Below are 14,005 nucleotides of genomic sequence, written 5' to 3' on the forward strand. Positions count from 1 at the left end.
AAATCTGTCCCATGATGTATTTTATACTTCTGCCTGGAAAAGTTTTATGGGGAATTTTTCTCAATACCTACAGCAGTGGGACTGTTATTCTACAGCCTACCCTACATTATAGTGAATAGAAACGTTTTGTCATTCTGCTTGTCACTGAGATGTATTTTTATATTCTGACGCTGCTGTGGACTTTCATCTGTTAGACATCTAGAGCTTGCTGCTAATGCATATATATCTTTGCTCTTCAAGTTTCTCCGGATCTGTCATTTACAAAATGCATCTGCTTTTGCACCAGCAAAGTACACAGTTGGTGCTCTCCAATTAACTAAGGCATGATTTAAAAGAATTTTGATTAACATCTAGTGTTTTCATTATGTTTTGGCATATTTTGATTTGACAGTTTAAAAGCTCTAGCTCAGTACTTCCTTTATACAGTTCTGTGGTATTTTTCTCCACTAGCAAAATTTATAAAAAATGTAGAGTCCTGTTTCATTTTAGAGTCTTCTGAAGTATGTGTCTACTGGACACATAATGTATTCTGAGAATTAGCAACCTTACTTAGATAGCTTTATATTAGGAGCCAAGAGCTTCCTGACATCATCTTATACAGCCATGTTATACAGAGCCAGGTGGTTTTAGGCTCAGATGTCCTTTTTTGGTGCAAGTTCCTCCTACATAGCTGATTGGATTGGGTTAAGGGCTATTCCATCCAGAATGTCTCTTTCAGGGTTGAATATTTAAAACCGTGAAGCAGTGTTTTTTGTCTGCAGTTTGCTGGCTTTCTTCAGGCTGTTTTCCTCAAGTGTGCCTTGTATTGATGCTATGATAGGGTGAAAGTATCCTAGTATTTTTATTTTTATTTTTATAACTGTGAACTACAAGTGTCTTATATCTACAGTTTCTAATTGATGGAACATCTCCTTTAAGTTTTGCCCACATAACATTAAACTTTAACTAAAGACTCTGTTGCTTCTTCAAAATCATTTGCACAATAGGTTTCTAAAAAGGTGAAAAAATGTGCTTTCTGTTATGTTACAAATGATAGGTAGGTAGATGAAGTAAAAACCATATGAATTTCCAAGGTGTCACATTCATCTTTGAATTAAACCATTGGCAATCCCTTTACTTTTTTTATGTGTGTAAGAAATCCGTATTAGCCTGTTGGGCCTAATGAAGTGACTGAAGCAATTGTGTGAGAGCCTTGAGAAGAGTGCAACAGCTGGTAGCAGAGTCCTGGAGCCCTTCTGCTGCTTCAAGCAGTGCAAAATGGAGCTGTGTTAGGGAGAAGGCAGCAGAGCAGTGACTCAGTGCCTCCGTGTGGCTCTAGGTGGCTTTGGAGCTGGCTGTTTCCACCATGGGCCTTTCCCCACTTCATATGGAGTATTCGTAAGATCGCAGCGTTTGAGAAATGTTAACGCATTGCCTGCATCTCTGTGACAACTTCCTAATGTCAAATTTCAGATCTGTTTTCTCTTCCTCAGAGCTGAAACCAAAAGCTGAAATTCTGACTCTTGGGGATAGTGCCAGTCCCTCCATGGATGCTAAGCAGCTCCTCTGATTTTAATTCCTCGTATACCTGAATTTTCCAAGCTGTTATACCGTAGCTTCCTTTAATAGGAAGCTGCAGAGAAAACAAGAATTCTTCCTGTTCTTTTTTTTAACCTCTGGTCCTGTCCATCATGAAAGCCTCTGACCAAGTGCAGGAGGTGAGGCTGCATGTCACTGCCATGTGGCTTCCTAGCCAGACTGGATTTCCTCCTGATAAACGTATTCTTTTCAGATGAAAAGCTGGCTTCTGGTTGAAAGGGCAATTCTGCTTCAATAAAAGAGCACTTAATCCCTTCTCGTTTGTCTTATGCTATCATTTAATCTTGGCAAAACAGCAGTGTTCAGAAACTTCTACTCCATCTTTTTCAGCTCTGTTTTTTTCCTAGACTCAATGGATTATGCATTATCGCTTTTGAGTATGAAAATCAAACTATGCTTGCTTATTATCCTAAACAGACAGATTACATTTATCTATAAGATACAAACGGGGTTAAAAATAGGATGTAATTGAAGTAAATTAAGGACAATAGTAGCCTTCAAACATATAAAGAGGTGGTATGTTTTTCTTATTGTCAGTTTAAATGGTCTCTGGAGACCACCTTTTTACACTGATTGTGCATGTCTAAGATTAAGCAAAGCTGTATGACCAGTGCTATCTCAGGAGGATGCTGAGTCATTAACTCATGTTTATTGCCTCTTGCCATCTTTAGATTATTGCAATTTATAGCTCAAAGGCCTTTTAGGCTGTTTATAAGTTAAAATTAGCTAAATTCTTCTGGATGCAAGTGATAAGTCACTCTGCACTTATATATCATGGAATATAAGTTCCTAGCAATGATTCCAGACTACTTCTAAGATTTTTCTTTCTGTGCAAAGTCTAATTGTGGTACTTGTCTCTACTTGTATATATTACTCTATCGTCTGTTTTGCTAGATCTGCTGTTTGCTATTTTGTTTTCGGTATATGCTCATAAAGAATTTATTGAAGTTAGACATTATATTATTTATTAAGGCATCCACTTCAACCACACATTTAACACACTGCATTATAGTATTTGTCACATTTGATGGTGACCTAGGAGCTTGTTTGGGTTTTATATTGTAAATGATCAGCAACATTAGGCAGCAGATGCAGACTGTAGTACAGAGCCTGTGAATAGAATTGGGCATAATAATTGGGCGCTTAGACCAAGGACAGGTCTGCACTGCAAAAAACAAAAGACTGAAAAAATGTTAGAAAAATCATGTTCTACCTTATCCTGTGGATTTTTTTTTTTTTTTTTTTTTTCTTTAACCAGTCTAATTGCTGCTGGTAACAAATTCAGTTCAGGCATTACTGGGCTAAATGCTTATTGATTGCAGTGGAAGTTGCATTTGCTTATATAAGCTAGTATTTTGTATTTCCTATTGAATGGGAAGTAAAGCTCTTTTTCCCTGCGACGTGCATTTCCTGAAGAGTTTGTATCACACTTAGATTTGCCCTTCCCATCGTGCTTAAAGAGATTATGTTAAAGCACCTCTGGATGTAAATTGTTTAAGGTATTAGTACTTAACAATCACCTGACAACTCTTATCAGGCATTCTTATGAATTACTTCAGTGGTATTAGAGTAAAATTCCCTTTTCTATGTATTTTACTGTTCTAGTTTAGAATGCAGTGGATAGTTCAGCCTATTTTAGTAATTACAGAAGCTTAGACGCTTAATCAGGAAACAAAATGTAATAAATAAGTGCTTTGAACATATTTATTGTTATTTTAAATTGAGCTGCAAGGAACTACATTCCTTAAACACCGATGCTACACTCTGGTTTTGAAATCAGTCAACTGGAGGTTTATATACACTTTCCCATCCACTCTTTTTCACACACGCATTTTGCATTTGAAAAAGGGGTATGCAAACGTGGAGGCTAACCTGATGACAGGGCTGGTATCAAGATTTGTGAACACTCGGAATCAGTTTCATTTAAAATGGAAACCTTCTTATTTTTGCATGTCTTAATTTGGACTGAAGTGCGTTGATAAAATTATTTCAAATAGAGCTTTTGCCTGGAGAATACGCAAAGTTCACTTGTGTAAGCGTATACACATAGGCAATTGTGATTTGATATGCAGAGATCACAGTAGATGCCACTTGATTGTCATAAATCGTAAATCAGCGATTCAAAAGACACCAGAATTGACTGGGCTGGAGCAACATGCAATACAACATATTCTTCTTATCTCTGTAAGTTTTTGTTCGTAACAGCAAACCAGTGTGTCTGCCTATCATATTGTTCAACAGCTCTGCTGCCTTTCTGTAGGGCTAAAACAGGCTTTGATTTTGCACCTTTGTGTCAGCGTTGTGTGCTTACTTTCAAATGTCACCAGCTTTCACTATTGCAAAATTAGCATATGCGCGGGTACTCCATTGTGTTTTGTGTTTGTGTTCCTTTCCTAACTTGCATAAGCTTGGGGAGGGAAAAAACACTGTTAATGCTAAGTGTATGTTTTTCATCCTTATATCTAAGGGTAATCAAATGAAATATTTCCCCATGTAAGACATTTAGACATTTGTACTTCTGATCATAAAGTCCTGCAGCTGATTATCAGCAAGATCTGCTAACTAGCACAGTGTATCAATTTTTTATTCAATTCCTAGCAAATATTTTAGGGCACATTAGTTAGAACTGAAATGGTAACAAAACAAATTTATGTAGCAGGCACCGTGCACACTGGAAGTTTTTATGTATTGCTAAATGAATTTGAAAGAAGGGGCAGAGAGTCAAGTTTGCATCTGAAAGGCTACTCACCAAATTGCGTTGTGTTTGTTTTGCAAAACTTCAGGAACTTGCTCAGACTGAAATGTTCTTCAACTTTCCAACCTAATAATTATTTTATAAATATCAGAAGTGCAGTGCACTTAATTCTTTAGCTGAAGGCATTATTTTCAGTTTCTGTACACTGCTTCAAGCTTGCTCCATTTAATCATTTCAAAAGCTTATTTGGTGCAAATTGAATTTAACACTGTAGTTGCAGGGGTGTTATGTAAAAAGTCCGAAAGATCGCTGCTGTGCAGGGTTTGTCGTACAAGCGATTGAGCTCCAGAGTTCAGCGGAGACTGAATCATCCTAAACTCTGCAGCACCCTCTATTGACGCCATGCAGCAATGCCGTGTGCGTCGCTTCTTTATTGCCAGGAAATCTATCAAAAGACGGGACAGAGAAATCAATAGCTTCGCTACATTTTACTTTTCAAAGAGCGAGTTTATGTAGCTAAGTCTTAATTTACCTTATGTTTGGGGATTACTTCCCTTTTTCTTTTTATTTCTTCTACTGCCATTCTGGTCTCTCCAATGGACCTGAATCAGAAAGCTTCAGTCTTACTTATCTAGTATTTATTTTACTTTATTTTATTTCGCTGCGGAGATCCTGAAGACTTTACAAACTGCAGATTTGGTGCAGTCGAAATGCAAATTGTCTCTTCTTTTGTAAACCCTTCAATTGTCAGACTGCTCTCTTTCAAAATAATAGAGGAGCCTGGAATCGCCCGTGCTAAAATTAAGAATTTATAACTGTATGGAACAGATGTTTTCATAAACATTTGCTATAATTAATTTCAACTAGGGGATTGAAGGAACAAAGCAGTTTTTCCCTCTTCAAAACTTTATTGCCTTTTCCCCATACAGCAAACTCAGAAATCTTTGCTTTAATATTGTTAATGAAACAAATTTACTCTTCTGTTTGGTTTTCATTGTGAAAAAGGAAGGCTTAAATTGAAGAAGATAGTGACCTTTGGAACAATGGACAGTTATGTTGAATTTGAGACACTGCATATAAAGAATTAAAATACAGTGTATTTCTTTAGGAGCTCGTTTCTGAGACTAAAACTCTGTGTTGTCAATTGTCAAAGCTTCCTACATATTAGAATAAATTTTATGCAGATCACTTTGATGAATATGTATCTGTGGAGTAAATAGTACGAAGGAATTTTATGTTTGTAGAGTTGTGAACCTTGATGTTACAAAAAGGAAAAGGAGTCTCGTGGCATTATATATAGTTTTAATGCATAGTAAAATGCTTATTGTATGTTGATTACCCCTTTATACTCACAATAAAGGTCTGCAATCTGTTAAGCAATTTTTTTTTTTTGTTTGCATTATGTGAGAAACACATTTTGACTAAAATTATTCTTCCATATTTGTATTGTCACTAGTTTTTCAGGGATATTGCTTGAAATGTATATAGATTAGGATTCGAGTTTTGGTGCTTTTGTGAAGAAGTAAAAAATACCCATACATTATTCTTCTGTTTTTACTAGTTTCTATATATCACATAAACATCATCTAGGGAGAAAAAAAAATGTTTAAAGTTTTAAAATAAGCACAGCTTAATTGTTTTGCACCTGAAAGAAGCGGTGCAGCTGCAAGGATTTTTTGAGCAAAATAGAATTCCTGACTGATCTGTCATCTATAAAGTGTGCAAAGAAAAATAGGTAGCTGTCATTAAAATTACATTTCAGCTTTCAATAACCATTTAATGAGTAGCGTAATTATATAAGTATGGTACCTCAAGTACTTCACTCAATAATTAAAAATAATCTCATCTTTAAAGTGAAAGCGCTATAATTATTATTTGACTTAACCAGGACCACTGTTATGATCTCCAGTGGCACCTCAGATTGTTCAAAGTGGTTTTGAAAGTATAAATTAAAATTGGATAAATCATTAAATTATTAAGCTTTAAATATCTGAAAATGAATATAGAGTGGAATTTGGAAGTCATGTTGTAAGAACTGACAACCTTAGACTGCAAGCATGTATTTGTGTTAAAATTTCCCTTGTCTTTAATCATGAAACACCACATTAATGATTGGGTATTTTATGTCAACTAGAACTTGAATTTTCACAATTATTAAATACCATTTTTAAAGAAGACCTTAGATTAGAATACAAAGAAAATATTAAGCAGAGTGCAAACGTGTCAGCAAAGTGATCTATATCCATTTTGATACTTGTGAGCAGGGGAATGCACAGTTTGATTTCCTAAGTGGGATCATTTTTATCACCAATTCCTAAGCTGACAGCCATAAAACCCTTTCACAGTTGACATAAGATTAGTAAATAGTTTATTGCTATATAAATAGAAACATGCTGTGTACCCACAAGTAGTAGTGCATGTGTGTACACACCGATACATATAGAAAGAAGACATTTTTTTCATATCAAAAAATGATACATAGTTTAGAAAGACAAGAATTTGGATTCTGATTCTTTTTTAAATGTTTAAAGTACATCCGTGGAGTAAAGGAATTTCAGTTCAGCTTCTTGTCTTGGACCTTTGGTTGTTTACTGTTTCCCTGGTCTTCTCTATGAGGAATCCTGTACTGGATTTTTATATCTTATGTAAGACAGCTGTTTTCAGAGCTGATTCCTTATTGAAGGAGATGATTGAGCAACCTGTGATCCCCAATGGTTCTTCACATGCTTTTCCACTCACTGAGCACTAATGTAAGCTTAAGGTGCTCACTGTGCCTGCTATATACCCATTGCCTCTTCCTGCTCTCAAAATTAGTGGCTCTACAATGCTTCTTATTGCCAGAAGCAGAAACTATGTGCAGCACCTTAACAAAGGTTTTTTTTTGGAGTGAGGTTATCTTACAGTTTGTTAAAGATAAAAATACAAAATAGTATGCTACATCTATAGTATGTTTCATCTATTTTATGTCTACAGTCTCAAATGTTCTTAGAGAAGAAGTTACTGCAGGTTACAAACCGATGTGTTCTGTGTGAATCTAGTACTGTAATAAACATATAATTTACAACTCCTTCTCCATGCATCACTGAAATCCAAAGAAGATGACTTTTGAAACGTTCTTTTTTATTAAATGCATCAATTTCTAGTTATGCTAATTTCTTTTGAAACAGCTTCCAGCTGTGTCCAGTAGTTTCAGCTCCTAGCCACCTAAGTACCAACTCCCTTTAGCCCTGAGTCTCCATCTAAAAGCAAAGTCAACTAAAATACAGCAATGGAATTGATTTTTTTCCAGCAGAAAGAGTATTCATTTCCAGGAAAAGGAGTTTCTCCAGTTAGATCAGCAGTTAAGAAACACACTCAGAAGGTATTCAGTCCCTTTGAAGAAACTGCCTTGTTTTATTATCACAGTCAAGCCCAATGACTCCTGTAGTGTTGGAAAGCTGGGCATTGTAGCCTTCCTTACTTTGATACAAGTGCTACCTATAAAACTGGAAATTTCCACTCCCTTTCTTCTGTAAGTGCAATAAGGTTTAATTTAGTTTGTTGGGATTGGTATTTTTGGGTTGGTTGTTTTTTTTTTTTGTTGTAGTTGTTTTGTTTTGTTTTGTTTTGCTTCTCCAGCTATTGCATTTGAGTTCAGAATCCTTCTTGGGATGTTTAGGACAAGATTGGTAGAGAGCATCTTTTTTTGTTTTTTTCAGTCTAGCCTTTTACATTTTTGAGGCTTGGGATCTAAAGATTAATATGATCCAGAATCAATTAACGTTTCTAAAGGAGACCATAAATTCAGTTATGAGAATCATGAACCTTATATTCATAACTCTTAAGTGTATACCCTAATTTGACTAGAAAGTTGAATCATTATCACGCAGATGCAAATGACCTCTGAATTCCATCCGGAGTCTACCAGACCTTTCAAACACTAGGATAACTGGAACTTCCCTGAGGAGAGGTGATCTAGGGCATGGATTCCCACAGCTTATTGTCATTAGTGAAATACGTGTCCAATTGCTCTTATTAATTGTTGACTAAACGCTTACCAGGATTTGCTGGAAAGTCTTTCAGATACCAGTAGGTGAAATTTAAGAAATCTTTTTAAGTTAATGAGTACTTTCCACTTTGTGTTATCATTTTTAGCAGTTTTAACAAAAGGCATTGGATCATCTGTCAAGATATTATTAACAGAAATATTTATCTTACAGAGAATGAAATAAGGGGGGGGAAAAGGTCATTTTACTAATTCATGTTTCTGAGAGTGCTGGAAGTACATAGTCCTGGACAGTTTTGATAGCTGCTACTAATGACAGTATGGAACAGCAAACGTGGCTCTCAGAACAAAAAAAAACAGTAACTTGTATGAATGATATTTATTAATGCCAGGTGTACCATTAAGAATGCTGAAATATTGAAGTGGTCATTTACAGAAGGGAAATTATTGGGGTTTTTTTCTGAAAGAATGTTTCAGAATAAAGAATGATACATATAGAGTTGTTTGTGAAGGACAGCTGACTGCAGCCATGTCCTTTAAGTCTTAGTGGATATCAGACCACAGATGTTGTTGCGTCCTGTTGCATCCTGATGAAAGAAAATATTTTTTACTGAAAATCTACTTTTCTTCACTAGTTGATCCTTTGGGCAGGAGAAATGGTATAGCAGAAAGATGATAAAGGCCTTGAATTTTTTGTGATAGTATTCAAGTAGGAAGAAGATCTTGTTGTCATTCTTATATTCAAAAAGATCTTTTTTAGCATATAAACATAGCATTGTGAATGAGCTTCCTTTTCAGTCTGATTTTTCCCTTTTGAATTTTGAACCTTCCAGAACTACAATCTGAATAACAGAGCACGAGAATGTAGCCAAACTCCCAGAAATAAACGTATGTGTTCTTATCAGTTCCATAGGTGAATTTCCCACGCTCTTCTTTGTTTCTCTTCTGGACCTCATGTCATAAGATATTCTTTTCTCATCATAGCAGAGTATGTTTTGTAACAATAGTGGAAGAAGATTTTTTTTCCAATGGTTTGTTGATTCAAAATGAGTGAAGAGTGAAGGGAGGAATTGGCACTTCATACTTTATAAAATGCTAGATGTTAAGTTTCTGAATGGTCACTCTTGAATTACTAATTACAAATCTGGATCCAAGTAATCATTTCCTATTTCACACTTAAACAAACAAACACTTTCACACAACCCTGCCACTAAAATACAGAAATCTGAGATTTCACTGGGGACACGTTCTTTTGAGGGACATATTTTCATGGCACGTGGGTTTTTACTTTGATTTTGAAAGTTGCTCATCAAAAACAAACTCAGTAATTTTGATTTTCACAACTTACTGTTTTTATTGGAAAATTTGCCACAATAGGTACCATCTCTGTACACTACATTCTTTGCCAAGTTAGAGTCAGGCCATAAGCATAAAGAGGTCATAAAGACAGTTATTTTCATAGACTAAGCAGGTTAAACTATCAACTTGACCTAGTAAGACTCATCACTAAACATTAGTTCCACATTCACATATCTCTTAAATAACTTTGGGGACAGGGATTCACTGATCAGTCCCTTCCAGCCCTCTCTCTGAAAAAAGTCTTCCTAAGGTCCAGTGTAAACTTCCCCTGGTGCAACCTGAGACCATTTATTGTGTTCCACCACTTGTCACCTGAGAAAAGGGTCCATATGCTTTTCTTTCCATCTTGTCCTAAGAATCTGATTCTGTTTATCCACCAAGTTCTGTCACTCTCCAAAGACTTAGGAGAGGTGAAACAAGACTTGTTCACAGTTCTTGTGATGGTTCTTAATGGCTTTTATTATTTATCCACTCAAGTCTCTGCCTCATCTACAAACAGAAGCATGATACTGAATATAATTCTCTTTCTGGACTTGCGGCTGATTGTTTTGCGGTTTGATCTGCTAGAAATACAGTGTCTTATTGTATCCATTTTGCTTTGAAGGAAAAGACAGAAAGAAGTTGGTATCAGTAAGCAGAACAGAGCCTGTAAAGGTGCCTGATGCTATCTATAAATGCATTAAGGAAATACACAAAGACATAGAAGAATTATTAAGCTGCATGACAAGTTATGCAACAGTAAATAGTACGAAACAGAGCATGAATAAATTTTATTTGAAAAATAGAAGATTTCTTCTGGCTTTTAATAATCCTTCAGTAGAAGCACTTATCACATAGATGAAGGACGCCTAGTGCTTGCTTTCTCTGTTTCACTCTGCTATGTATGCTTTTATGTCTCAAGACATAAAACCAGATGTTTTACAGACATATTACTTAGGTAATTTCAGAGAAACTTTGAACATCTGCTATGAAAAAAAAAATACTGCTGTTACACAGTCAGCTCAACATTTTTCACAATATAGATGAACTTTTACATTCTTTGTAAAATCATAGTCATCTATTTATATGGTATAGCTCTTTGGCTTTATTCTAGTAAAATTGTATTTAGTAAGTTGAGAAGGGCCTCGAATGAAACTTGCAGTAATATTAAGTCTTAGATTGCCAGAACAGTCAGGCTCCAAATTGAATATACTGGCCAGTTGTTTCAGTTGCCAGCTGTAAGAATTTGAAGGTGCAAAACTGAGCTTTGACTAAGTAAGTTTTGTCATAAACTAAAATTAGCATGTGCAGTAAAATCGATTGTAACACTTATTGTGTTATTTATTATCATGATCTGTGTTATAACAAAGGCTTCTCACTTCTATTTTGTATTAGGAGGATCGAATGAGAATGGAAGCACACAGCACACCTCAGATTCTGCTGGAACATTTATTTCTTACAGGTTCGTAATTTGTTATACTAATTTTCTAATTTTAATAAGCTTGAATGTAATAAGCAACATAACCTATTTAAAGCAAAAAGGCAGGTCTGTATCTTTCAAGATTATTGTACAACCTAAATTGCAACAGTTAGCAGACTGAAGATGAAGGATTTAATTAAGAATTATCTGAAAAACTTGTTTTCTAGATTATTATTTTTTGAGACTTTTTTTCAAAATATTCAACTGAGGAAAGTTTTGGACATCTGAAAGCCTAAATACTTTTTTCTCTAAGGTATGCAGTAAAGTAGAAATTCTCACCTAAGTTAATAGAAGCTAAATGCTGAAATTTTTAAGTGATCAGGGTCACCTTTCTGATTTTCTCAAAAGTAACTGCATTTGCAGGCAAAATGGAATTCTATTTGTTGGTTACTACAATTAAAATGTAAAACAAAACCATAAGATTTCTCAAATTCTGGGGCTAATCTTTCAATTCCGTTAGTAGTAAATACCAGTTAAAGAAGTATAGTACTGAGCAGCTTTGCACAGCACTGTCAGTAAGCTTGAGTCTTGCTTGGATAAGTACTGGAGGATGTCTTGTACTTGAAAGCAAAGCAACGTAATTGGCAGATCTGTAGTTTCGTCTTTCAGCCAGCAAAATACTGCTTCTGCTACAAATGCTAAATCTTTGTCCTTGTGACTGATAATTAATAGTAAGATTTGTGCTAACTGGAATTACTACATCTGATTTCAATGCTGAAGCACGGGAAAATAAAGCAAGCCTACCATCATATTATTTTGTATTCACTGAAGTAAACTGTGATGATTGGCCTCTATTTCTTTCTCTGTTTGTAGTCTGTTGTAACTTGTTCTCCAAGGGAATGGGGCAGGCAGGGGGAACTTGCCTGTTTGCCTTGTCCTGGCTATGGCTAGATAGGAATATAGCATGCTCCTTGGCCACCAAGCTGTGCTCAGTATGAGCAGTCCTCAGGTTGGGATGACCAGTGGGGACAGAAGTTGAGAACTTGTTGCAGACTGATGACAGATTGCTGACAAGGAAGGAAGAAAGCAGGCTTTCATTGAGGATGTTAAAAAGAAAGAATTCTCATGATGACCCAGGTGGAACGCAAAGAGCTTGCTGCAATTCAGACACCCAGAGAAAACTTCTGGGCTGAGAGCAAGGTTAGACAAAAGGATTTGCCTGCAGGGATGCTTTTGGCCAGTGGAACCAAATCCTTGCAATTTTCTGTATGCTAGTAAGTCCGTGGTTCTGTTTTCTGTTCTGATGAAACCTAGTTTGTATGATAAAAACCCTTTGGAGACCATTAGGATGCCCATTTTAAGAATATTGTGTTAGCAGATCCATTTCAAAGTTCTGCCTTACTCAGTTTTGTCTTGTATTGTATTCTCTAACTTATGCAGCATACAATTTAATTTAAAAAGCGGGGTCAAAAATTCCATGAAAATATTTCCATTCTCTTCAGACCCAAAGCCTACATAGATACAGCGACCATGTGCTGGTTTTGACTAGGAGAGAGTTAATTTTCTTTATGTCTCAAACATTGCTGTGTTCTGGATTTGTGATGAAAACAGTGTTGATTACACTGGGATGTTTTAGTTGTTGCTGAGCAGTGCTTTCACAGAGCCAAGGACTTTTCTGTTTCTCATGCTGCCCTGCCAGCAAGGATCTGGGCGTGCACAAGGATCTGGGAGGGTACACAGCCAGGACAGCTGACCCAAGCTGACCAAAGGGATATTTCACACCATATGGCATCATACTGAGCGATAAAACTGGGAGAAAAGAGGAAAAGTCGAGGACATTCGCAGTTATGGTGTTTATCTTCCCAAGTAACCATTAGATGCGATGAAGCCCTGCTTTCCTGGAAATGGCTGAACATCTGCCTGCCGATGGGAAGAAGTGAATGAATTCCATATTTTCTTTCCTTGCAGGCACAGCTTTTGCTTTACGTATTGAGCTGTCTTTATTTCAACCCAAGTGTTTTCTCAGTTTATCTACCCAGTTCTTTCCCCCATCTCTGTGGGGTGGAATGAGCAAGTGACTGTGGGGCACTCATGTGCCTGATGGTGTTAAATGTCGACAGGCCACGAAGCAGCCTCTCAAAAGGAGGCAGGACAGAATTTAGTCAGATCAACAAAAGGAAAAGGTTGAGAGCTCTTCTCTGCCATTAATTCCAGGACACTTATAACTGAAAGCTGTTAACTCCAGAGACCAGCTGTTGTGCCTGCCAAAATTAAGTTTGGGAAAGAAACTGCAGCTAGACTCTGGTTCCATGAGTTATGCTGTGGGGCTGGGTTCCTAAACCCTCTCATCCTACCCCTGGCACTCACCAGTCATTGAGCTGGTCCAGTGGATTTGAACGAGCCCATCTGGGGTGAGTTTAGTGGTGATTTAGTTCATGCTGTCGTCCTCATGAAAGTTTGAGTGAGTACCAGTGTCAGGGGAAGGAAAGCAGCTAGAAATAAGTGGTTGGATGGAGAGTGGCATCATTTCCTTTGGTCAGCCTAAACCATAGCAAATCGTCCAGTTGAGTCAGTCTGTGGTTCATTGATGGAGTGCAACCCAAGACATTATTGGTGCAGAATCCCATGGATTGATCAGGCATAAGACACCAAGATTGTACACTGTGCAGCATCTTCTTTGCATTGATTCAGTCAGATAGCTAATGGGCAATTATTCCAGAGCTGGAGAATTTGATGTTTAGCACTTACCTGTTGGTCTCAGGACTTACACTTATATGCTTATGGATCTTATGCATGTACCATTTCAGTACTTCAGGAATTTTATGCCTTGTAAAAATTAATTAGGACAGTTCTTACAATGTTCTAAACTTATTCCAGTGTTTTAAAACATCTTCAGTGCTCCACAAATAAGCAGAGGATAAAGCTGGCTGTTGTATCTTCGTATTCCTTAGTCCAAAGTGAATATAATAAATAAACATGACGTTGACGA

General features: G+C 36.6%; 1 protein-coding gene across 4 annotated transcripts in view; it reads left to right on the top strand.

Moving 5' to 3' along the window:
- TBC1D5 (TBC1 domain family member 5) overlaps positions 1–14,005 on the top strand; it is a 294,686-nt gene that overhangs the window by 137,031 nt on the left and 143,650 nt on the right. For all 4 annotated transcript variants that reach the window (XM_042817093.1, XM_042817092.1, XM_042817091.1 and 1 more), the window contains one exon: positions 10,992–11,058. In XM_042817093.1, the coding sequence (XP_042673027.1) occupies positions 10,992–11,058 (67 nt within the window). The remainder of the gene's footprint in view (positions 1–10,991; positions 11,059–14,005) is intronic.

This window comes from Centrocercus urophasianus, unplaced genomic scaffold, assembly GCF_019232065.1.
Source record: "Centrocercus urophasianus isolate 14NV4802_14NV808 unplaced genomic scaffold, USGS_Curo_1.0 seq_16, whole genome shotgun sequence".
Taxonomy (NCBI): Eukaryota; Metazoa; Chordata; class Aves; order Galliformes; family Phasianidae; genus Centrocercus; species Centrocercus urophasianus.